Below are 23,943 nucleotides of genomic sequence, written 5' to 3'. Positions count from 1 at the left end.
TGGGATCCCACTGATCCCTCCCAGAATCCCAATTTCATTGGGATCCCACTGATCTGGATGGAATCCCATTGATCTGGATGGGATCCAGCTGATCCCTCCCAGAATCCCAATTTCATTGGGATCCCGCTGATCTGGATGGAATCCCGCTGATCTGGACGGGATCCCATTGATCTGGATGGAATCCAGCTGATCCCTCCCAGAATCCAAATTTCATTGGGATCCCACATATCTGGATGGAATCCCGCTGATCTGGATGGAATCCCATTGATCTGGATGGAATCCCGCTGATCTGGACGGGATCCCAGCGATGCCCCCCAGAATCCCAACTGGAGCAGGAGCCCCCCAGCCCCTCTCCCTCCCGGGGCCTCGTCTCCTCTGGGTTCACAGCGTCCCCTGCCCTGCTCCGAGTCCTGAGCACCAGCACACACCTGTCTCAATTCCCGCTTTATTTATTAATTTCCGTGTGTCAGGAGTCCTCATTTATTTCCTCCCGTTTTCCACGGAAATCTGGGATGTGCCCAAGGCTTCCCCCTCTGCCTGCCAGGCTCGTGGTGGGAATTCCCTGCCTGGAGACCTTGTGGGTTTTGCCGTGCTGGTGCTCCAGGGTTATTTATTAGCCATTATTTATTTAATTTATTTCCCTCACCACCTGACTCTTTCTCTGGTGATAAACCCCAAATTTCCACATTTAACGCCAAGCTCCGTATGTGAGGGGCCGTTCCGTGGGTTTGGGATCCTGCCAGCAGCTCCCAACTCCTCCGTGCGTTCTCAGACGAGCAATAACTTCCAAATGCTATGCAACGATTTTATTTTGTTTTTCAAAGAAAATCCAGGCGACTATTTTTGATGTCCCGCTGGCCTCGCCAGCCCGGTTGGCCAAATCTCCCTGGTTTTGTACAAAGTTGGGAATTTGGAGATGGTTTGGGGTCCCTGCCCAGCCCCGGGTCCGGGGGCTCGGTCCCTTTTGTACTGAAAATGTTTTATCCTTTTGTAAAGAGAGCAGATTTGGGGTTTTTAGCTCAAATAAAGTCGTGGTCTTGTTCCAAGCAGCTTCGCCCCGGGGCTGTTGTCTCCTTTTTGGGGGGGCTGGCGTGAGGGTGGGGGGCTGCCAGAGGATCCGAGCCCCCTGTGCTGGGGTCCAGATGGGACCCCTGACCTTGGAGTGGGGCTCTGTGGGACTGGGGGGATGTGGGGTCCCAGGAATGGGGGTTCAGGACAGCCCTGGGGGTGCTGAGGGGATTTGGGGTCCCAGGAATGGGGGTTCAGGACAGCCCTGGGGTACTGGGGGGATTTGGGGTCCCAGGAATGGGGGTTCAGGACAGCCCTGGGGTACTGGGGGGATTTGGGGTCCCAGGAATGGGGGTTCAGGACAGCCCTGGGGTACTGGGGGGATTTGGGGTCCCAGGAATGGGGCAGAGCAGTCTTGGGGGTACCCAGGGGATTTGGGGTCCCAGGAATGGGGGTTCAGGACAGCCCTGGGGTACTGGGGGGATTTGGGGTCCCAGGAATGGGAGTTCAGGACAGCCCTGGGGTACTGGGGGGATTTGGGGTCCCAGGAATGGGACAGAGCAGAGCCCCGGGGGTCCCAGGACTGATTTGGGGTCCCGGGAACAGAGGTGCAGGACAGCGCTGGGGGCACAGGGACATTTGGGGAGCTGAGATTTGTCCCCACTGCTGCGCGGAGGGGACGCGGCCGTCCTGACTTCACCCCGGCTCCTCCCTGGCGGCACCCCCGGCTCCCTCCGTCCCTCCCCAGCTGCGCCCCGACCCCTCGGCAGCGTCTGGCGGTGTCCCCCCCGCGTCCCCTCGCACGGGGACCCCGCTGCCCCCCGCCCCGCTGTCCCCCGGCCCCGCGCCGGCTGTGCCGGAGCCCGGGGGAGCCGCCGCCGCTCGGCCCCGCAAGCTGCGCCCGGCTCGGGCTGAGGGCGGGGGGCTCTCCGGGGGCCCCCGCAGCTGCAGCCGGGCCGAGGGGGCCCTGCGGGGCTGCTCCGAGCGAGAACCGGGCCGGGAACGGGCGGGGGGCGGGGGAGAGACCTCGTGTGTCCCCGAGAAAAGGGATTTGGGGACAGGGATGGGGATGCGGGGTGGAGCTGCCTGGGACGGACCTACCTGGACTGGGCTTACCTGGGAGGGGGCTCGGCCTGCCCCGCTCCGGGGGAGGTGGAGGGGACCACGCGACACCAACGTGTCACCCGAGAGCGTGTGCACGGAGGGACACGAACAGGGGCTGGGACACAAACCCCGGGCTGGGACACAAATCCCCGGCTGGGACACAAACCCCGGGCTGGGACACAAACCCCGGGCTGGGACACAAACCCCAGAATGTGACACAAACCCCAGGATGTGACACAAACCCCGGGCTGGGACATAAACCCCAGAATGTGACACAAACCCCGGGCTGGGACACAAATCCCAGGATGTGACACAAATCCCAGGCTGGGACACAAACCCCGGGCTGGGACACAAACCCCAGAATGTGACACAAACCCCGCGCTGGGACACCCCTGCGAGCCCCCCACGCACCCACAGCTCCGTGCCGGGCACCCCCACGCCCCCCTCGCACCCCCCGGTGGCATCGGGACCCCCTCCCAGCGATGCCCTGGGCTGAGGACAGCGGCCGCTGCCGCCGGGCCGAGGGTCCAGCTGTGCCCCCGGCCCCCCGGCCCCTCTCCCGCTGGCCGGCGGCCAAGCCCCGCTCGGTGCCAGCTCCCCCGGGCACGTGTGCGCCCTTCCAGCAGCCCCGGCCCGTGCCAGCAGGGCAGGAGCCGTGCCAGGCCCGCGCTGCGAGGGCACAGCTGGCCCCGGCTCGCTCCTGCGGGGAGGGGGCACGCAGCACCCGGGGGTGGGGGTGCCCCCCGTGTCCCCGCAGGACACCGGGGCGGGGGGCGGCACTGCGCCCAGCCCGGGGGCCGTGGGGAGGGTCCCTCGTCCTCTCTGGGGGTCCATGGACACCCCCCAGCCCCCCCAGGGGTCCCACAAGTGGGGGGACATGGGGGAGGTGAGGCCAGGGGGCAGCTTCCCCTCCCATCCCACCTGGGGAATTCTCGGGAGGGGCATTGGGGGGTCCAGCCTGTCCCACGGAGGGGACACCCTGGTCCATGGAGGGGACACTCTGACCCATGGAGGAGACACTGACCCACGGAGGGGACCCTGACCCATGGAGGGACACCCTGACCCATGGAGGGACACCCTGACCCACGGAGGGACATCCTGTCCCACAGAGGGGACTCCCTGTCCCCCTCCCCATTTGGGAGCAGCCCCCAGCCCCGGGGGTCTGGCTCGGGCTCGCCCTGGTTTCCCCGGCAGGGTGGGGCTGCCCGGGGCTGGATAATTGCTAAGCCCCCCTAAAGCCCGGCTTTCAGGGCTGTAATTCTGATATTTGTCTGTAATCTGATAACACCGCGGCCATGAGCTCCTGATGTGCCCGGCTCGGGAACCCGCGCGGATTTTCCCACTAAGCCGGGATATCGGGCTCGGGGCTCTCCGCTTAATCGCCTTTTCCCCGTGGGCACGGCGGGCTCTGGCAAAGGAACTTTTCCTGCGGATTGGAGGGGCAGAGGAGCCGCGGGGGTCGGGCAGGATGGAGGCGGTGGCACCCTGGGGACCCGGGGGTTCAGTGGGGTCGTGCGAGGCCGCGAGCCCCAGGTGCAAACCCCGCCACCCTGGGGGGCTCGGGGGAGGTTCCTGCTCTCCATCAGCTCAGCTGGTCCTGGATGAGGCTGGGAAGGTGGGGGGGCTCCTGTGTGGGGTGGGCCATTCCTGCGGCATCATCTGTCTGTCTGTCCGTCCATCCATGGATTCTGTCCATCCATCCGTCTGTCCGAGCAGCCAGCCATCCATCCCTGTGTCCATCCCTGTGCCCGTCCCTGTGTCCGTCCATCCCTCCATCCATCCATCCATCCATCCATCCATCCATCCATCCATCCATCCATCCATCCATCCATCCCTCCATCCATCCATCCACCCCTCCCTCCGTCCGTCCATCTGTCCCTCCATCCCTGCATCCCACGGTCCCCACCCAGGGCAGGACTTGTGCCCTGCGGTGCCACCGAGGGCTGGCACCAGAGCTGTCCCCAACCCGGGCAGGGCAGGGCTGGCACCAGAGCTGTCCCCAACCCCGGCAGGGCAGGGCTGTCACCAGAGCTGTCCCCAACCCCGGCAGGGCAGGGCTGGCACCGGGGCTGTCCCCAACCCGGGCAGGGCAGGGCTGGCACCAGAGCTGTCCCCAACCCGGGCAGGGCAGGGAAGGGCTGGCACCAGAGCTGTCCCCGACCCGGGCAGGGCAGGGAAGGGCTGGCACCAGAGCTGTCCCCGACCCGGGCAGGGCAGGGCTGGCACCAGAGCTGTCCCCAACCCCGGCAGGGCAGGGCTGGCACCGGGGCTGCTCCCCCCTTCCCGGGAGATCCCAGGAGATCCCTCCCGGCTCTGGGAGACCCCGGGAATCCGGTCCAGCCCCGTCCCTGGCTGGGGCTCGGGGCCTGGCGGCTGCCAAGGCAAACGGCCCCGGAGCGCCGGGCTCGGGGCGGTTTTCCTGCTCCAACACAAGTCCAGGGAGCTCCCGGCTTAATCCTCCCAGATAAACCAACAGCGCAGAGATTTGGAGTTATTGACGAAGTCTCTGCTCGGGCGAGATTAGAGCTCAGCTTAGCGATGCTGCAGGAGGGTTTGGGGACGGTTTAATCAGAATTTGTACAGCAATAATCCCATCTTTAAACTCGTCCCCGGGCCAATCCCTCCCAAGTTGTGATGGGGGAGGTGGGGAGGCCTCGGGGGTGTTTCCAGCCCGGATGAGTCGGGGGGAGTTCACACGGCAGAGAGGGGATGTGGGGGGAGGCTGGGGAGAAATTCCTCCCCGTGGGGGTGGGGAGGGCCTGGCACGGGGTGCCCGGAGGAGCTGAGGGTCCCTGGCAGGGTCCGAACGGGGCTCGGAGCACGCAGGGACAGGGGGAGGTGACCCTGTGACCCCGCAGGGTGGCACCGGCTGGGCTTTAAATCCCTCCCAGCCCTCTCCTGGATTCGAGCACCCCCGGCTTCGATGATTCCCGCCAAATCCCGGCACAAACCCCATAAATCAACCCCAATCCCTGAAGTCAAACCGGCACCGAGCCGCGGCTCCGCCATCCCCCCCAAACCCTCCGCGAGCTCCTCTGCCGTGCCTCAGTTTCCCCCGGGGAATCACCGAAACCTCGCCCGGCGGGGACGCGGCGGCTTTTGTGGCGGCGCGGCGCTTTCAGGGAGCACAAAGGGGCCCCGGCGGCACAGATGGAGCCTTTCAGAGGGGACCCGGGCTCCTTTCGCCGTCTGCCGCCGGGCGCTGCCTCCCGCCGCAATCCCCCTTAATTGAATCCACACTTTCATAGCTCATTACCCCCCTGATGGATTGGATTAGCGGGGGCTGCGCCCGCCGGGAACAGTTGGCTGCTCCGCGCCCTCGGCGTCCCCGCGGGCGGCGACACCAGGGTGCCCGGGGGGCGGGGGGCTCCCGGCCACGAGCGGCAGCGCGGGGGCAACGGACGCGACCCCGCCGTGGGTGCCCAGCGGTGCGGGATGGCTGTGGGCCAGCGGTGCCGGCACCCCCGGGCATCCCCGGGACCCCCTGGGCATCCCTGGCACCCCCTGGGCACCCCTGGCACCCCCTGGCATCCCCGCGACCCCCTCGGCATCCCCGGGACCCCCTCGGCATCCCTGGCACCCCCTGGGCATCCCTGGCATCCCCGGGACCCCCTCGGCATCCCCGGGACCCCCTGGGCATCCCTGGCACCCCCTGGGCATCTCCGAGGTCGCCGGGGCATCTTAGGCACCCCCTGGGCATCCTTGGCACTCCCTCAGCATCCCCGGGACGCCCTGGACATCCCCGGGACCCCCTCGGCACCCCCGGGACCCTTTGACATCCTCAGCACCCCCTGGGCATCCTTGGCACACCCTGGGCATCCCCGGGACCCCCTGGGCATCCCCGGATTCACCGTGGTGAGTTCCAGGGACCCGGCTGTGCCCCCACTGTGCCAGGGACAGGCTGGGTGCAGCGCCCACCCCGCTGTCCCCCCGTGTCCCCACCTGGGGCACCCCCCAGAGGATGCGCTGTGGGGTGTCAGAGCCCCTGGGGGACAAATCTGGGGGGCTGGATCCCCGGAGGATGAAATGTGGGGTGTGGGGGCTCCCAGGATCAAGGTTTGGGGTGTTGGATCCCCGGGGGATGAAATTTGGGGTGTGGGGGCTCCCAGGATCAAGGTTTGGGGTGTTGGATCCCCGGGGGATGAAATGTGGGGTGTGGGGGCTCCCGGGGACAAGTTTTGGGGTGCCGGATCCCCGGAGGATGAAATTTGGGGTATGGGGGCTCCCGGGGACAAGGTTTGGGGTGCCGGATCCCCGGAGGATGAAATTTGGGGTGTGGGGGCTCCCGGGGACAAGGTTTGGAGTGCTGGATCCCCGGAGGATGAAATTTGGGGTGTGGGGGCTCCCGGGGACAAGGTTTGGGGTGCTGGATCCCCGGGGGATGAAATTTGGGGTGTGGGGGCTCCCAGGATCAAGGTTTGGGGTGCTGGAAGCCCCCAGGGTTTGGTTTCGTGGTTCTTCGATCCTCGGAACAGCCCTGGAGAGGGAGGGCTGCGGGAGGGGGCTCAGCGCCCTCCCCCTGCCCCTCTCGGGGGGCTCTGGGCAGCCGAGGAGGGGGGGCTGTGCCTCCCCCCGCCCCAAAAGGCGGGCAGGACCCCGCAGGAGCCGCCCCCTCCCCGTCCCCGGGTCCATCTGGGACCAACGGCCGCCGCTGCCTCATTAACCCCTGCTCGGGGAGACCCCGGCCCAGCTGCCAGCCCTGCTGGGGGGCTGGGGGGGCTCTGCTCTGCTCCCCCACCCCCTCCATCCCCGGGTGAATCCCTGGATTTGCCATCCCCAAAACCTGGCCGGGCCCGACCCCTCCCCCTGGGCTGCACCCTGGGCCGGGGGATGCTCCGGGGGGTCCCTCCCGGCTCGGGGCTGGGGTTTTGGGGTGGTTCTCGGTGAATTTGGTGCTCAGGGCTGTGCCGGGGGGTGCTGAGACTCCTGGGGGGCTCCCAAACGCAGCAATCCCCCCGGGGGTTTTCTGGGGTGGCCCCAGCGGTTCTTTGGGGTGGTCCCAGCGGTTTTTTGAGGTGGTCCCAGCGGTTTTTTGGGCTGGTCCCAGTGGTTTTTTGGGCTCAGCCCAGCGGTTTTTTGGGGTGGCCCCAGCGGTTTTTTGGGGTGGTCCCAGCGGTTTTTTGGGATGGTCCCAGCGGTTTTTTGGGCTGGTCCCAGCGGTTTTTTGGGGTGGCCCCAGCGGTTTTTTTGGGCTCAGCCCAGTGGTTTTTTGGGATGGTCCCAGTGGTTTTTTGGGCTCAGCCCAGCGGTTTTTTGGGGTGGCCCCAGCGGTTTTTTGGGGTGGCCCCAGCGGTTTTTTGGGGTGGCCCCAGCGGTTTTTCGGGATGGTCCCAGCGGTTCTTTGGGCTCAGCCCAGCGGTGCCGCTCCAGGGCTGGATCCAGCTGCAGATCCCGTCCCCTCCCGTGGATGAGGAGCTCCAGGGCCCTAAATGGTTTAGCAAACCCCCTCCTCATCCTCATCCTCATCGTCCTGGGCCGAGCGGGCGCTCCCCAGCAGATGTGGCCGGAGCCCATCGGGCAGTCAGGGCCGGATCGGTTACGGCCGGGATTAGGGAGGCTCCGCTCCCCAGGGCTCGGATTAGGCTCTAGAGCCGCGGGCTTCGCCTGGCGGGGGCTCAGCTGGAGCCGGACCCCTCCTCATCCTCACCGGGGAAGCGCTGCCCGGGGTGTGCGGGGTGAATCCCGCAGGGATCTCTCGGGGCGGGACCCAGCGAGGGAGGGGGACGGAGCCCGGACATTCCGAATTTCTCCTAAAACCTCCGGGGGTCTCTCCTGTTTCCCTGGGGTCTCTCCTGTTTCCCTGGGGTCTCTCCTGTTGCCCTGGGGTCTCTCCTGTTGCCCTGGGGTCTCTCGGGGATCTCCCTGGCTCCGGGAAGGGGGGATCCCCGGATTCCCCGGTGGGCAGCAGCTCCTTCCTGCTTCTGTCCCGGCTCCCTGAGCTCAGCAGAGCGCGGGAAACACGGGGGGGAAACGGGAAAAACCCAAGAAAATGGGGGAAAACCCCAAAAAAACACGGGGGGGGGGGGGAAACGGGAAAAACCCAAGAAAACACGGGGGGAAAACCCCAATAAAACACGGGGGGGAAAACGGGAAAAACCCAAGAAAACGGGGGAAGAACCCAAATAAAACATGGGGGGAAACGGGAAAAAACCCAAGAAAACGTGGGGAAAAACCCCAAAAAACACGGGGGAAACGGGAAAAACCCAAGAAAACGTGGGGGAAACCCCCCAAAAAAACACGGGGGGGAAAACGGGAAAAACCCAAGAAAACACGGGGGAAAAACCCCAAAAAAACATGGGGGGGGGAAACGGGAAAAACCCAAGAAAACGTGGGGGGAAAACCCAAAAAAAACATGGGGGGAAACGGGAAAAACCCAAGAAAACGTGGGGGAAAACCCCAAAAAAACACGGGGGAAACGGGAAAAACCCAAGAAAACGTGGGGAAAACCCCAATGAAACATTAGGAAAAACACTGGGGAAAACGGGGAGAAAACCCCAAGGGAAGGGAGGAAAAAAAACCCCAAGAAACACGGGGAAAATGGGAAAAAACCCCAGGAAAACATAGTGAACACGAGGGGAAAACCCAAGAAAACAGGCCGAAAATGGGGAAAACCACAAGAAAACGGGAAAAACCGGATAAAACCAGCCGGGGGGAGCGCAGGGGACACCCCGACACCGCCCGGGTGGGAGCGGGGCTGCCCCAGGTGGGGCCGGGGGAGTCCCTGAGGGGCTGGGGGGTCCCTGAGGGGCTGGGGGAGCCCCGAGGGGCTGGGGGAGCCCCCGAGGGGCCGGGGGAGCCCCGGGGGCCCCGCGCTGGCGGCAGATGGCCCCGGGCAGCGCCCCCCTCCCCTCCTGCCCTGCCCCCGCCCGGCTCTGGCTCCTTTCCCCGCGCGGCTCCGAACTTCCCGGGGAGCAGGGGCGGGAAGGCGCCGCTCCAGGAGCGGGGCTTTGATAGATAAAAGATGTTATATAAGTGCGTTTTAATATACTTTATATATATATATACACCCCCTTTTTATGTATGTGTATATATACATATGTGTGTATATATATATTTAATATATATATGTGTGTATATATGTTTTAATACACCTATATATAAAAATATACGTATATATATATTTAATATACTTATATATATATATATATGTTTTAATAAACCTATATATAAATATACATATGCATATATATTTTTAATATCCTTATATATATAAAAATATACTTATGTGTATAGTTTTAATCTACTTATACATAGATAAATTTACATATAAATATTATAATGCACCAATCATTTATTAAATGGTGGTATAGTATTTATATTATACCATTATAATACCACAAGATAATTTATTAATGATCATAATATAATTAATAAATAATATAAGGTATAGATAATAATACATAAATATGCGAACAAAACTTATTATATGGGATCTAATTTAGGTAGAAACACATATAAAATATATAAACGCACCATCGAATATAATATGTGTAAGTGAATAGATAAAATATATTTATAGCACATAAATGTCCTATATTATAACGTACAAATATATATTTATTATTTCATTATATTATTATAAATATTTTATATATTTTATATATAATTTATTTTTATGTTTTTATATATTTTAATATCTTATATAGTTCAATATAATTATTGTATATTTTATATTTCCCTATTATTTCCTGCCCTGCCCGAGCCGGGAGGGATTTCCCAGCGCCGGCGGACGCGGGGCCGGGGTTTGTGGGACCTCGGGGACAGCGGGGGTCGTTTGGCACCACCGAGGGGGAGATTTGGCAGCCGGGAGGGCGGGGCAGGGCTGGGCAGGGGTGGGCTGGGCAGGGTTGGGCAGGGCAGGGCCGGGGTGGCAGCGAGGAGGAGCCGGGACCGCTCCCGGCCGGGCTGGGGGCTCCTGGAGCGGCCCCGTCCCGCAGCTCTGCCCTGCCCGGTGCCCCCCAGCCGGCCCGGGCCACCCCGGCTGTGCCCCCAGCGCTGGGAGTCGCGGCTGGAGCCCACCGAGGGCTCTGTGTCACCCCCGGTGTCACCCCCTTGTCACCCCGGCTGGAGCCCACCGAGGGCTCTGTGTCACCCCCCCGTTTCACCCCCTTGTCATCCCGGCTGGACCCCTCAAACTGCTCTGTGTCACCCCTGTGTCACCCTGGTGTCACTCCAGCTGGACCCCTCAAACTGCTCCTTGTCACCCCCGGTGTCACCCTGGTGTCACCCCGGCTGGACCACTCCGAGGGCTCCGTGTCACCCCTGTGTCACCCTGGTGTCACCCCGGCTGGACCCCTCAAACCGCTCCGTGTCCCCCGGTGTCACCCCTGTGTCCCCCTGGCTGGACCCCTCAAACCGCTCCGTGTCCCCCCTGTGTCACTCCAGCTGGACCCCTCAAACTGCTCCGTGTCCCCCCGGTGTCACCCCTGTGTCCCCCCGGCTGGACCCCTCAAACTGCTCTGTGTCCCCTGGTGTCACCCCTGTGTCCCCCCGGCTGGACCCCTCAAACGGCTCCTTGTCACCCCCGTGTCCCCCCGTGTCCCCCCCACTGCGGGGACACCCCCGGGTCCCCCCGAAGCCGCCCCCTCCCCGCTTTCCCAGCGCATTTCTGTAAATCAAGCTGCGGCATGCCCCCCTCCCCGCGCGGGGTTTGGGGGTCACCCGCGACCCCCGGCAGATGGCGCGGGGCCCGCCAGCCCTGCCCAGGACCATCTGTCAGCAGCTCCGGCTCCCGGCCCCGCCGCCCTGGGACCCCCCGGGCTGCAGGAGGAGGGGACGGGGACAGCGCGGGGACCTGGTGGCTGTCACCCCCCTCCCCACTTGGGACCCCCCTCAAATCCGGGGGTGAGCGGGAGAAGGGGGGGAGCGGGGGATGCTGGGGGGTCCCGCTGCCTCGGGGCGGGCGGGGGGCTTGTCCCGAGCGTGGGGCGTCATCTCCCCTGCCCGGGGAACGGAGGGGGGTCCGGGAGGTGCCGGCCCGAGGGTCCGGGGGGTGCCGGCCCGGGGGTGCCGGGGGTGCCGGCCCGGGGGTCCGGGGGGTGCCGGCCTGGGGGTGCCGGGGGTGCCGGCCCGGGGGTCCGGGGGGTGCCGGCCCGGGGATCCGGGGGGTGCCGGCCCGGGGGTCCCTCTGCCCCCCGGGCTCTGCTCTGAGCCCCTTGGGGCGGTGCTGGAGCAGCTGGAGCCCCGAGCAGCCCCAGCCCGGGGGATTTGGGGGCTCTGGGGAGCCGCGGCCCCGGGGAGAGCTCAGCTGGGGCAGAGCCGAATTCCGGGGGAGGGGCTCCAGGGGACAGAGCCCCCGGGACCGGCCGTGTCAGGGGAAAAAAAGCCTCCGGGAGGCTCAGAGAGGGGGTGGGGGGACAAATGGAGGGAGAAATGGGGCGCGGGGGGGATAAAGGGGGGGCTGCTGCAGGGACACCCCGAACCCAGCGCTCCTCCAGCCAGGGCAGTGTTTATTCCGCTCAGGATCCTCCTCTCCGTGCCAAATCCTTCCCTCGCCGCCGCTCTTCTGCCGAGCCCGGGCCCGCCACACGCGGCGGGGTCTGGGGGTGTCCCCTCGTCCCCTCCGCGCAGGGTTCGGCCCCCGCCGCCCCTCCCGGGCCCCTCCCGGGCCGGGCCCGGGCGCGGCCGCTCCCGTCCCGCGGCCCCGAGCAGCGCGGGGCGGCCCCGGGGCTCGCCCCCCAGCCGAGCCCCCCTCAGGGTGACATCACCCTCAGGGTGACATCACGTAGGCGGTGGCGATGAACCTCCTGCCGCCGCCGTAGGTGGCCTTGGTCCAGGGGTAGGTCTGCACGCTGAGGCGGTGCCCGCCCAGGCTCAGGTGGCACCTGCGGGGACACCGCCGCCTGTCACCGCCCGCCACCGCCCCGCTGCGGGGCTGTGCCCCACGGGGGGGGCTCTCGGTGTCCCCGCACCCACGGTGCTCCAACCCACAACCCCATCTCCAGGGTGCTGGACAGGAGGACATGGGATGGACAGAAGGACTCGGGATGGACAGAAGGAGTCGGGATGGGCAGAGGGACTCAGGATGGACAGAGGGACACAGGATGGACAGAAGGACACAGGATGGACAGAAGGAGTTGGGATGGACAGAAGGACTCGGGATGGGCAGAGGGACTCGGGATGGGCAGAGGGACACAGGATGGGCAGAAGGACACAGGATGGGCAGAAGGACTCGGGATGGACAGAAGGAGTCGGGATGGGCAGAGGGATACAGGATGGGCAGAGGGACTCGGGATGGGCAGAGGGACACAGGATGGGCAGAGGGACACAGGATGGACAGAGGGACACAGGACGGACAGAGGGACTCGGGACGGACAGAGGGACACAGGACAGACAGAGGGACTCGGGATGGACAGAGGGACTCGGGATGGACAGAGGGACACAGGACAGACAGAGGGACACAGGACAGACAGAGGGACTCGGGACGGACAGAGGGACTCGGGACGGACAGAGGGACTCGGGATGGACAGAAGGAGTAGGGATGGACAGAAGGAGTAGGGATGGACAGAGGGACACAGGATGGACAGAAGGACTAGGGATGGACAGAGGGACACAGGATGGACAGAAGGACTCAGCTTGGGCAGAAGGAGTCGGGATGAACAGAGGGACTCGGGATGGACAGAGGGACACAGGATGGGCAGAAGGAGTCGGGATGGACAGAGGGACACAGGATGGGCAGAAGGAGTCGGGATGGACAGAGGGACACAGGATGGACAGAGGGACTCGGGATGGACAGAAGGAGTCGGGATGGAAAGAGGGACTCGGGATGGACGGAGGGACTCGGGATGGACAGAGGGACACAGGACAGACAGAGGGACTCGGGACGGACAGAGGGACTCGGGACGGACAGAGGGACTCGGGACGGACAGAGGGAGGCGGGGTCAGCACTCACGCCCGGCCGGGCCGCGCGAGGAAGCAGAGGGTGTAGAGGCCGAACTCGAACTCGGGGCTGCAGCCGATGAAGGCCGAGCCCACCTCCTTGTAGAAGCCGTCCCAGCTGAACTGGAGCCCCAGCACGTCGGGGTACGTGTCCCACTGCAGGGGAGGGGGCTTGGGCTCAGCAGGCTGGGGATCCCCCCCAGCCCAGCCCAGCCCCTCCAGGGGGGTCCAGAGCAGTCCTGGCAGAGCCCCCCAGCCCCAAATCTCTCCTCAAGGCTCAGGAGTCCCTCCTGCCCCAGCATTGTGGGGTCCAGTCCTTCCCACCCCCAGTGGGGAGGGGGAGCACCCCCTCTCTGCGGGCTCCTCCCCCAGCCCCAAATCCCCTCCTGCCCCAGCATTGAGGGGTCCGGCCCTTCCCACCCCCAGTGGGGAGGGGGAGCACCCCCGATCTCTGGGATCATCCCCCAGCCCCAAATCCCCTCCTGCCCCAGCATTGAGGGGTCCAGCCCTTCCCACCCCCAGTGGGGAGGGGGAGCACCCCCTCTCTGCGGGCTCCTCCCCCAGCCCCAAATCCCCTCCTGCCCCAGCATTGAGGGGTCCGGCCCTTCCCACCCCCGGTGGGGAGGGGGAGCACCCCCTCTTTGCGGGCTCCTCCCCCGAGCAGCCCCCCAGCGCTCACCGGCCCGTTGAAGTTGTGGCTGAAGTAGTTGACGACCCCCTGCTTCTCCAGCAGGTAGAAGCGGATCCAGTTGTGAAATCCGGACACTTTTCCCTTTTTCACCTCCCCTAAAACACAGAGGGGACCCCGGGATGAGCCCCAGCCCGGGCAGGGCTGAACCTGAGAACACCTGGGGAGGGCTGTACCTGAGAACACCTGGCAGGGCTGTACCTGAGAACACCTGGGGGGGGCTGTGTGTACCTGAGAACACCTGGCAGGGCTGTACCTGAGAACACCTGGGGAGGGCTGTACCTGAGAACACCTGGCAGGGCTGTACCTGAGAACACCTGGGGAGGGCTGTACCTGAGAACACCTGGCAGGGATGTACCTGAGAACACCTGGGGAGGGCTGTGTGTACCTGAGAACACCTGGGGAGGGCTGTGTGTACCTGAGAACACCTGGGGGGGCTGTACCTGAGAACACCTGGGCAGGGCTGTACCTGAGAACACCTGGGAGGGCTGTACCTGAGAACACCTGGCAGGGCTGTACCTGAGAACACCTGGGGGGGCTGTACCTGAGAACACCTGGGCAGGGCTGTACCTGAGAACACCTGGCAGGGCTGTGTGTACCTGAGAACACCTGGCAGGGCTGTACCTGAGAACACGTGCTCGAAGCCGCTGGAATCGCGCTCCCCGTCCCCTCGGGAGTAGAGGCCGAACCACATCTGGTTGAGATCCTGCAGGAACTCCTGCTCGGAGCCGTAGCGACCTGCGGGGAAAGGAGGGAGAGGCAGGAGAGACAGGGCTGGGCTGGGGCTGGGCTGGGGGTGGGCTGGGGCTGGGGGTGGGCTGGGGCTGGGGGTGGGCTGGGGCTGGGATGGGGCTGGGGATGGGGCAGGGCTGGGGATGGGGCTGAGCTGGGGCTGGGGATGGGGTTGGGGATGGGGCTGGGGCTGGGCTGGGGCTGGGGGTGGGCTGGGGATGGGCTGGGGATGGGTTGGGGCTGGGGGTGGGCTGGGGGTGGGGCTGGGGCGCCGGGAAATTCAGATTTCGGCGCTGACACCTCTGACCCCCAGGAGAGCGCTGCCTTTGGCCTGAGGCCAATTCCAAAATTGACTGATAACGCTGGGATTGTGGGTGTGGAGGTGATCAGAAGTGTGTAATGGCACAGGGTGGAAAACGCAGAGCTTGGGGGTTTAGAATACAGCAATAAATATGGAGCAAAGACAGAGGTTTGGGGGTTTAGAATTCAGAAATAAAATGGAGCAACATGGAGGTTTGGGGGTTTAGAATACAGAAATAAAATGGAGCAAGGTGGAGGTTTGGGGGTTTAGAATACAGGAATAAAATGGAGCAGGACGGAGGTTTGGGGGTTTAGAATACAGAAATAAATATGGAGAAAGGTGGAGGTTTGGGGGTTTAGAATACAGCAATAAAATGGAGCAGGATGGAGGTTTGGGGGTTTAGAATACAGCAATAAATATGGAGCAAAGACAGAGGTTTGGGGGTTTAGAATACAGAAATAAAATGGAGCAAAGACAGAGGTTTGGGGGTTTAGAATACAGCAATAAAATGGAGCAAGGTGGAGGTTTGGGGGTTTAGAATTCAGCAATAAAATGGAGCAGGATGGAGGTTTGGGGGTTTAGAATTCAGAAATAAAATGGAGCAAAGACAGAGGTTTGGGGGTTTAGAATTCAGAAATAAAATGGAGCAAGAGGGAGGTTTGGGGGTTTAGAATACAGAAATAAAATGGAGCAAGGTGGAGGTTTGGGGGTTTAGAATACAGCAATAAATATGGAGCAAGGTGGAGGTTTGGGGGTTTAGAATACAGCAATAAAATGGAGCAAAGACAGAGGTTTGGGGGTTTAGAATTCAGCAATAAAATAGAGCAAGATGGAGGTTTGGGGGTTTAGAACTCAGAAATAAATATGGAGCAAAGACAGAGGTTTGGGGGTTTAGAATACAGCAATAAAATGGAGAAAGAGGGAGGTTTGGGGGTTTAGAATTCAGCAATAAAATGGAGCAGGACGGAGGTCTTAGGTTGTTCTTCTTCCTTCTTCCTGGGTTTGGGTGGTGTCTTGTGGTTGGACAGAAAAATCTTCACAGCGGACTTTGAGGGATTGGTTATTGGGTTAAAAGTGAAAATAATTTAGGTGTCATTTCTTGATTAGATAGTTTAGCCTTAAAGCACCTTGTAACAAGAGATTGTTGGCCATTTTGTGCCTGGGTAATGAAGGACTGCAGAACTCACTGCGTGAGACTGCAGCATTGATAAGAAATGATAAACACCCCAGTCTGGGTGTGAAATATTCTAACGTGGATAAACAATAAACACCCGAGTCTGGGTGTGAAATATCCTAATGTGGATAAACAATAAACACCCGAGTCTGAATGTGAAATATCCTAATGTGGATAAACAATAATAAACACCCGAGTCTGGGTGTGAAATTGAATGTGAAATATCCTAACGTGGATAAACAATAATAAACACCCCAGTCTGGACGTGAAATATCCTAATGTGGATAAACAATAATAAACACCAGAGTCTGGGTGTGAGATATCCTAATGTGGATAAACAATAAACACCCGAGTCTGGGTGTGAAATTGAATGTGAAATATCCTAACGTGGATAAACAATAATAAACACCCGAGTCTGGGTGTGAAATATCCTAACGTGGATAAACAATAATAAACACCCCAGTCTGGGTGTGAAATATCCTAACATGGATCAATAATAAACATCCGAGTCTGGACGTGAAATTGAAAGTGAAATATGGATTATAAACACCGGTGTCTGAATGTGAGCTATGCTCTCGCGTGCCTTCAATCCCAACCTCGAGAAAGGAAGCTGAGGGCCAGGGGGGTTCCCCATCCCTTCCCCGCCCTGTCCCTCGGGAATTCCCCGGCAGGATCCCCCCTGTGCCCGCCCCAGGTCGTTCCCATCGGGCTGGGGCTTTGTGGAAGAGTTTTTACAGGGACTCCTGAGGGCCAGAGAGAAGTTTGATAAGAGAATCCGTGTTTGCCCCGAAAGAATTTCCTGCCAAGGTCGTTGACATAGAAACCAGGAAAGCAAAGGATAAATAAGAGAAACCTGCAATTACCCCAGGGAGCCCTTTGTTTGTGTCTCCTGACCAACGAGCAAAGCGTGAATTTAGGAATTTTGTGAGAACGTGCAAAAAGCGAGAATGCTGAAATAGAAACGGGTTTGAAGCCTCCTGAGAAAGGAGCGTGCTGCTTGGGATTGCGTCCCCCTGGGGTGCCCCATTCCCCGGCCCTGCCCTGCCCCACACTCACTTTTTCCCCGCAGGAACACAAAGAGTTTCCTCATGAGCTCCGTGTTCATCACCTCCTCGAGGAAACGCTCCTGCTCGCGCAGCTCCTCGGCCGTCACCTCCTCCTCCCTGCCCGTGGCCCTCTGGTAATTATCCAGCAGCTTAATGAAGCTGGCGTAGGTGGGCTTGGCGAAGAGCTCCTCGTTCACGTACTTGTAGAGCCTGGGGGAGAATGGCTGGAATTGCAGCTCCCTCCCCAGCCCGGGGCCGCCGTCCCTCCCCGGGGCCACTCACGGCTGCGGGGACCGGTCCTGCTTGTCGCCGGTCTCGTCGGGGCCCGCCAGGTGCTGCGGGTTGAGGGCGATGTCGCTGGGCCGGGCTTTGTTGTGATCCAGCCCGTAGAGCTGCTCCGAGAGCTGCAGCAGCTCCTGCTCCGAGATGGAACCGCTGCTGCTGGAGAATCCCTCTGTGGGGACAGCGGGGCTGGGGACAGCTCTGGGATCCGTGGGAGGGTCAGGGATCCGTGGAAAGGGGAGGGGATCCAACAGGATCCATGGAAAGGGGAGGGAATCCATGGAAAGGTGAGGGATCCATGGAAAGGTGAGGGGGATCCATGGAAAGGTGAGGGGATCCAGCAGGATCCATGGAAAGGTGAGGGGATCCATGGAAAGGTGAGGGATCCATGGAAAGGGGAGGGGATCCATGGAGAAGTGAGGGATCCATGGAAAGGGGAGGGAATCCAGAGGATCCATGGAAAGGGGAGGGGATCCATGGAGAGGTGAGGGGATCCATGGAAAGGTGAGGGGATCCAGAGGATCCATGGAAAGGTGAGGGGATCCATGGAGAGGTGAGGGGATCCAGGGGATCCATGGAAAGGTGAGGGGATCCAGAGGATCCATGGAAAGGTGAGGGGATCCAGAGGATCCATGGAAAGGTGAGGGGATCCAGAGGATCCATGGAAGGGCGAGGATGTCCCTGAGGGGACGTGCGGGACCCCAGGAAGTGAAGGGGTTCAGGGAGCCCTGGGGGGGACAGGAGGTGGCCACGAGGACGCGGGAAGCGTCACTTCCCTCATCCCACATCCCCGGGGGTCGTTGCCCTCCCCGTTTCCCACGCTGGAGGTGGGCAGGGGGTGCCAACCCAGCTGGTTCCTGCCCCCACTCCCTGTGCCCGTGTCCCCCAGCTCTGGGGAGGGACAGCGCTGCTGGAATGGGGGGACACCCCAAAGAATGGAGGGGACATCCCGAGGAATGGAGGGGACACCCCGAGGAATGGGGGGACATCCCGAGGAATGGAGGGGACACCCCGAGGAATGGGGGGACACCCCGAGGAATGGGGGGGACACCCCGAGGAATGGGGGGACATCCCGAGGAATGGAGGGGACACCCCGAGGAATGGGGGGACACCCCGAGGAATGGAGGGGACACCCCGAGGAATGGGGGGACACCCCAGGAACGGGGGGACACCCCAAGGAATGGAGGGGACACCCCAGGAACGGGGGGACACCCCGAGGAACGGAGGGGACACCCCGAGGAACGGGGGGGACACCCCGCGGAATGGGGGGACACCCCGAGGAACGGGGGGACACTCCGAGGAATGGAGGGGACACCCCGAGGAATGGGGGGACACCCCAAAGAATGGAGGGGACACCCCGAGGAACGGGGGGGACACCCCGAGGAATGGGGGGACACCCCAAGGAATGGAGGAGACACCCCAAGGAATGGAGGGGACACCCCCAGGAATGGGGGGACACCCCAGGAACGGGGGGACACCCCGAGGCACCCGGGGGCAGTTCTGTCCCTCCGGACTCACCGCGGGCTCGAGCTCCGCCCTCGGCGCCTTCCCCACCTGCGGAGCAGAGAGGAAAAGGAGCTCAGGGGGTTGGGGACACTTTGGGGACACCTTGGGGACACCCTGGGGACACCCTGGGGACCTGCAGAGGCTCAGAACCACCCGCCGGGCGCTCACCGGGCCCGCAGTGCCTCTCGCGGTCCTCGCAGCAGTTGTGCTCTGCCTCGCACTCGGGGTGACAGTGACACTCGTCCTCCTCACGGAAGGGCTCCCCGCAGCGTCCCTCGCACGAGTCGGGGGCCGTGTACAGATCTTTGGGGACACAAACAGGGGGTGGCATTCAGGAGGGGCTGCGTGCGGCCACCCCCAGCCTGGAGCATCCCCGTGTCACCCTCGGTCCCCTGCTGGGCCAGCCCCAGGCAGCCCCGGAGCCAGCCGGGATCTTTGTCACCAGGGGCGCTCCTGTCGGGCCGTGTTTGTCACAGCCTCAAGGTGACACCGGGGAACAGCCCCCGGAGCTGCTCCCCGTGAGTCACCCCGGGATGAGCCCCGGTGCCCCGGTCCCCGTGAGTCACCCCGGGATGAGCCCCGGTGCCCCGGGTCAGGCCCGGAGCTGCTCCCCGTGAGTCACCCCGGGATGAGCCCGGGACCCCCGGAGGAGCTGCCACATTCCAGGCCAGCCTCGTTTGCATCATGCTGGGAAAACTGGGAAAACTGGGAAAACTGGGAAAACTGGGAAAACTCCCTCCCGAGCTGTTGGTAACAAACGAGCTGCTGAGCACCGGCTTGGTGACGCAAAGCAAAGCTAAAAATAGCAGCCTTGAAGGGGACAAGGGACACTCTCAGAGGGACAAGGGTGGCCCTGTCCCAGTGGTGTCCCTGTCCCAGCGGTGTCCCCGTGCAGGCCATGCCAGCAGGGTGTCCCTGTCCCAGTGGTGGCCCTGTCCCACAGGATGTCCCTGTCCCAGTGGTGGCCCTGTCCCAGCGGTGTCCCCGTGCCAGGCCATGCCAGCAGGGTGTCCCTGTCCCAGCGGTGTCCCTGTGCCAGGCCATGCCAGCAGGGTGTCCCCGTGCCAGGCCATGCCAGCAGGCAAAGGCAGCCCTGGAGCAGCGGGCGTGTCCCTCCCTGGCGGAGCCGCCGCAATCTCCGGACATCTGAGGCACCGCGGGCTTGCCCAACTCGGGTGAAAGGTGGCCCCGGGGCAAATCCTGATGCGGCTCATCCTGTCCAGGGACACCCAGGCGATGACATCCAGGTGGAGAGGGCGGCAGCGAGGCGATGACAGTGACATCCAGGCCATGAGGGTGGCACCAAACTCCCGCCGCCTTCCCTCGTTGTTTGTCGCCTTTGTCACTTCACCCCAGTTAGTTGTGCCCGGTGATGTCACCCCCGCCCTGCAGGTGCTGAGGGATCCCTTGGCTCCCTCGGCCCCCAGATCCCAGCCCCAGGGGGTGTCCTTGCCTTGGTTTTCCCTCTTGGATTCCCATCCCCTGTCAATCCTTTGAACAGCAGGATTTTAGCCGGGAGGGTCTCCAGGTTTTCCCGAAGCCCCTGAGAAGAGCCGGGAGAATTTCCAGGGCAGGGACATCCCATGGGTGGGGTGCCCAGTGCTGCCCAGACCCTCCCAGTGTGACCAGTCCAGCCCCAGCCCCAGCCCCAGGAGCAGCGCTGGGATAAACCCCCCCGGCTCGCCCATCGCCCCCGGGGCTGTGCAAGGCAGGACCTGCCCACGCTCCCCCGTCACCGCCGAGCCCGGCCCGGTGCCGGTCCCGTGTGGCCCGGGGGTGTCACAGCGGCCCGAGCGTGTCCCAGCAGCCCGAGCGTGTCCCAGCAGGGCCCTGACCCTGACTCAGCCCTCGGAGGGGCGGGCTCAGCATCATCCCAAATCCCCAGTCCCAAATCCCCAACGCCACGGGGCCCCTGAGCGGTCTCGGGGCAGGGGAACGGCTCCTCCTCCTCACTCGGACACGACCCTAAATCCCTAAATGACCCTAAATCCCTAAACCGACCCTAAATCCCTAAACCGACCCTAAATCGCTGCAGGGCCCTCAGCTGTCCCTGGTGTGGGGGTAGGAGGGGCTGTTGGAGCTCTTGGAGCTTTTGGGGGCTGTGGGGAGAGCTGGAAATGCCACAGGGATGGTGGCCCGGGACAGAAGGACAGAAGGACAGAAGGACAGAAGGACACGGCCCATCACACTCAGCCACCCCAGGGGTTTTTGGCTGGTCCAGCCAGGGGAGGATTTTGGCTGATCCTGCCCTCAGATTTTCCCTGGCTGCACGAAGCACAGAAATATTTCTCTTTCTCGGGGTGGCCGAGGGAAGGGGGGTCATTCCCTGCCCTGCTCCATCCTCCGAGCCCTGGGGAGGTGCCGGAGCTCTCCCAGTGCTCCCAGTTTGGTTTCGGGCACGGGGATGAGTCAGCTCAGCCAGAGCCGCGTCCTCGAGCCCCTGGCCTGACTCAGGACCTCGTTCCTCCGGGAAAACACGGATCCAAACCCAGCCCAGCTCCAGAAGGGACCGTCTGAAGGACAAACCACCCTGGAACAGAGCTGTGGACAGCCTGAGCTTCCCAAACCCCCAGCTCCCGTCCCCAAACCCACAGGTGAGCCCTGGCCGTGGGAGAATCAGGGGAAATCTCCCACTGCCCACACGAGGAGAAGTGGAGCGGGTGCAGGGCCAGCAGACAGGTCCAGCAGGTGGCCAGGACTGACCACAAGGCAGCCGAGCTGCCCAGCCACCTTCGCCACCACGGGTTTTCCTTCTGGAGCAGCTCAGGGTTCACACGGGGGTTCGGGAACTCACAGGGGAAATTTGGGAACTCAGGGGTTTGGGAAGCTCCTGCTCCCAGCCCCACGCAGGTTTGGAGCTCCTCCCGTGAGCTGGCCTTGCAAAACTCCTCGTCTCTCATCCCAGGGGGACTCATCCTCTCCTGGGACATCAGATACGGGCTCCTGGCAGCGTCGGGGGTGATGAAATCCCGTCCTCAGCGCCAGGGGATCCCGGTTCAGGCTTTGTGCAAGAACTCAGCGCCTCCTCATCCCCGTGGGATCCCGGCTGCCAAATCCTGGTCTCCCTTAAAGCCAGAGCCCCCCGAGCCCCCCCGGGTGGGGCACAGCCCGCTCTGGGCTGCGTTTGCCACCTGAGCTGCCCCAGTGGCCACAGGGGGAGGCTGGACACGGGATTGGGATTGGAAACCGCCCAGAGCTGGTTTTCCGTGGGAAAAGGGAAAGGAGGAGCCAGAAGGAGCTCTGAGCTCCTGCTCCTTGAGCCGCGCAGGACCGAGGCAGGCTCAGACACACCGGCACCCGCCTGGTGGGCCCGGCTGCAGACCAGGGCAGTTGGACAATCCGCGCCCACCCCGGGCTGGATTTCCAGCATGGAAAATCGCCCTCCCCGCCCCCGCGGAGCTCGGCCGGTCCAGCCCAGTTCTCCCAGCAGGGCCGAGCTGCTGGTGGAGGGCAGCGCCCCCGGCCCATGCCCCGGCACCCCGCAGCCCCCGCTGGCTACTCACGGCCGGACGCGCAGCCCAGGGCGATCCCTGCCCCCAGCAGGAGCATCCAGCGCTCCATGGTCCCTCGGGAGGCGCTCCGGGAGTGCCGGGACCGGGTCGGGAGTGCCGGAGCGCCCCGGAGCTCCCGGCTATTTGTGGGTCCCGCGGGGGGGGGAGGGAGGGGCGTGATGGCAGCGAGGGCTCCACGGGCGGGCTGCACCCCAACTTCCCCAAAACTCATTAAGCGCACGGCTAATTACAGGCTGCCCGCAGTGGGAGGAGGGCCGGTAAATCCAGAATCCCGGGCTTGCTCCACAACCCCCGGGGGCGGCCGAGGCTGCGGGGGGAGGGTCCCGGGGGGGCTTTGCCCACCCCCCCAGAACCGGGCACCGGGGGCACAGCCGGGTCCCTGACTGGGGCTCGTGCTCCGGGGGACTGGTGTGAACTGGGAGCAGCGTTAATTGGGGGGGATGAGCTCTCCCAGCTCAGCCCTGGAGGTTGTGACCCCCCTCCCCTCCGGATCGGCCTCGTTGGAGCCTCCGGGTCCTCCAGGAAAGCCCAAAATTGTGGCACAGCCCCGGGGGGAGGTTTGGGGTCATCCCTGCCCGCTCCCACTCCCAGGGTGAGCCCAGAGCTGCTCCAGGGACCCTCCCCGGCCCTGGGGGGCTCAGACCGGGCCTGGGGGGGTCACAGCCCCTTCCCCACCCGGGATCAGCCCAGCCAACCCCGATGGAAAATGTTCCCAGCCTGGAGCTGAGCGGGGCATTCTCGGGGAGATGACGGAGCCCCAGCAGCGCTGGGAGGGACCCACGGGCACCCCCAGGCTCTGCCTCCTCTTCCTCACTCCCCGGCAGGTTTTCCCGGGAAACCTGGCCCCAAAGCCCGCAGGATTTGCTCCAGACACTTCTCCACCCCCTCGCCAGCCCAGGGGCGGCCAGCACTGGCTGCTCCTGGTGGTCCAGGTCCCTCTGGCCCGGCCTGGGGCAGTTCCAGGCAGGGGCAGCTCCTGGGGGCTCCTGGGGGCAGCCCCGGGCTCACCTGGGGCACGACCCCGGTGCTTTGGGAGCAGCCACAGCCCCACGACAGGGTGTCCCCTCCAGGAGAGGCTCACACGCTGTGCCCCCCACCTGGGCAGGTGAGACCCCACCCCAAAGAGCTCCCGAGGACCCGGGGTGATCCTGGGATCCCTCCTGGAGCAGGGAGCGGCCCCTGCTGTGCCCCGGGTGGTGCCAGCTGGCACGGGAGCGGCGTTTGGTGCAACAAGGGCCGGGTTTGGCTTCTCCCTCAGCCCTCAGTCATTTCCTGACCTGTCCCCTCCTGGTGCCAGCGCTGTGTCACCTCCCCTGGGGCAGCTCCGGGGCCGTCCCCAAGGTCACACCGGGGGTGCAGGTGCAGGGGGTGACCCCGAGCTCGGAGAAGAACGGGGAGCACAGCCACGAGTACAAAAATACCTCTATTGCTCTGCCTCGCCTGCCCGGAGCTCAGCGGGGCCGGATCTGGGTCCACGGCTGAGCTCTGGGGCCACCAGAGGGCCTCCAGCACAGCCCGGGGCCACCGGGAGCAGAGCCAGGGGCTGCCCTGCTGCCGGCAGCCGGGCCCCCACCCCTGCTCTGGGCCCCCACCCCTGCTCTGGGCCCCCACCCCTGCTCTGGGCCCCCATCCCCATTCTGGGCCCCCATCCCCGTTCTGGGCCCCCATCCCCGTTCTGACCTTCCATCCCTGCTCTGGTGCCCCCATCCTTG

At 63.2% G+C, this 23,943-nt stretch overlaps 1 protein-coding gene across 1 annotated transcript; it reads right to left on the bottom strand.

The window, feature by feature from the left end:
• Positions 1 to 11,541: 11,541 nt before the first annotated feature.
• Positions 11,542 to 23,833, bottom strand: ENDOU (endonuclease, poly(U) specific). Its single transcript, XM_059871891.1, has 9 exons — positions 22,223 to 23,833; positions 18,888 to 19,022; positions 18,732 to 18,767; positions 17,214 to 17,385; positions 16,942 to 17,141; positions 14,303 to 14,416; positions 13,670 to 13,776; positions 13,004 to 13,146; positions 11,542 to 11,936 (listed from the first exon to the last, which is right to left on the bottom strand). Exons 1-9 carry the CDS (start codon positions 22,440 to 22,442, stop codon positions 11,822 to 11,824), a joined length of 1,242 nt encoding a protein of 413 aa, XP_059727874.1. The 5' UTR covers positions 22,443 to 23,833; the 3' UTR covers positions 11,542 to 11,821.
• Positions 23,834 to 23,943: the final 110 nt, after the last annotated feature.

The sequence above is a fragment of the Haemorhous mexicanus genome, chromosome 33 (assembly GCF_027477595.1).
Source record: "Haemorhous mexicanus isolate bHaeMex1 chromosome 33, bHaeMex1.pri, whole genome shotgun sequence".
In the NCBI taxonomy this organism is placed as follows: domain Eukaryota; kingdom Metazoa; phylum Chordata; class Aves; order Passeriformes; family Fringillidae; genus Haemorhous; species Haemorhous mexicanus.
This window is presented reverse-complemented; position numbering and strand designations above follow the sequence as displayed.

Bases quoted from the DNA above. Each gene is read 5' to 3' on its own strand.
- ENDOU (XM_059871891.1), bottom strand. From the start codon at position 22,442: ATGAGTTTTGGGGAAGTTGGGGTGCAGCCCGCCCGTGGAGCCCTCGCT. The intron at 19,023-22,222 runs GTGAGTAGCCAG...GTGTCCCCAAAG, and splicing joins CCTGGGCTGCGCGTCCGGCC to ATCTGTACACGGCCCCCGAC. The intron at 11,937-13,003 runs GTGAGTGCTGAC...GTGTCCCCGCAG, and splicing joins CTCGCGCGGCCCGGCCGGGC to GTGCCACCTGAGCCTGGGCG.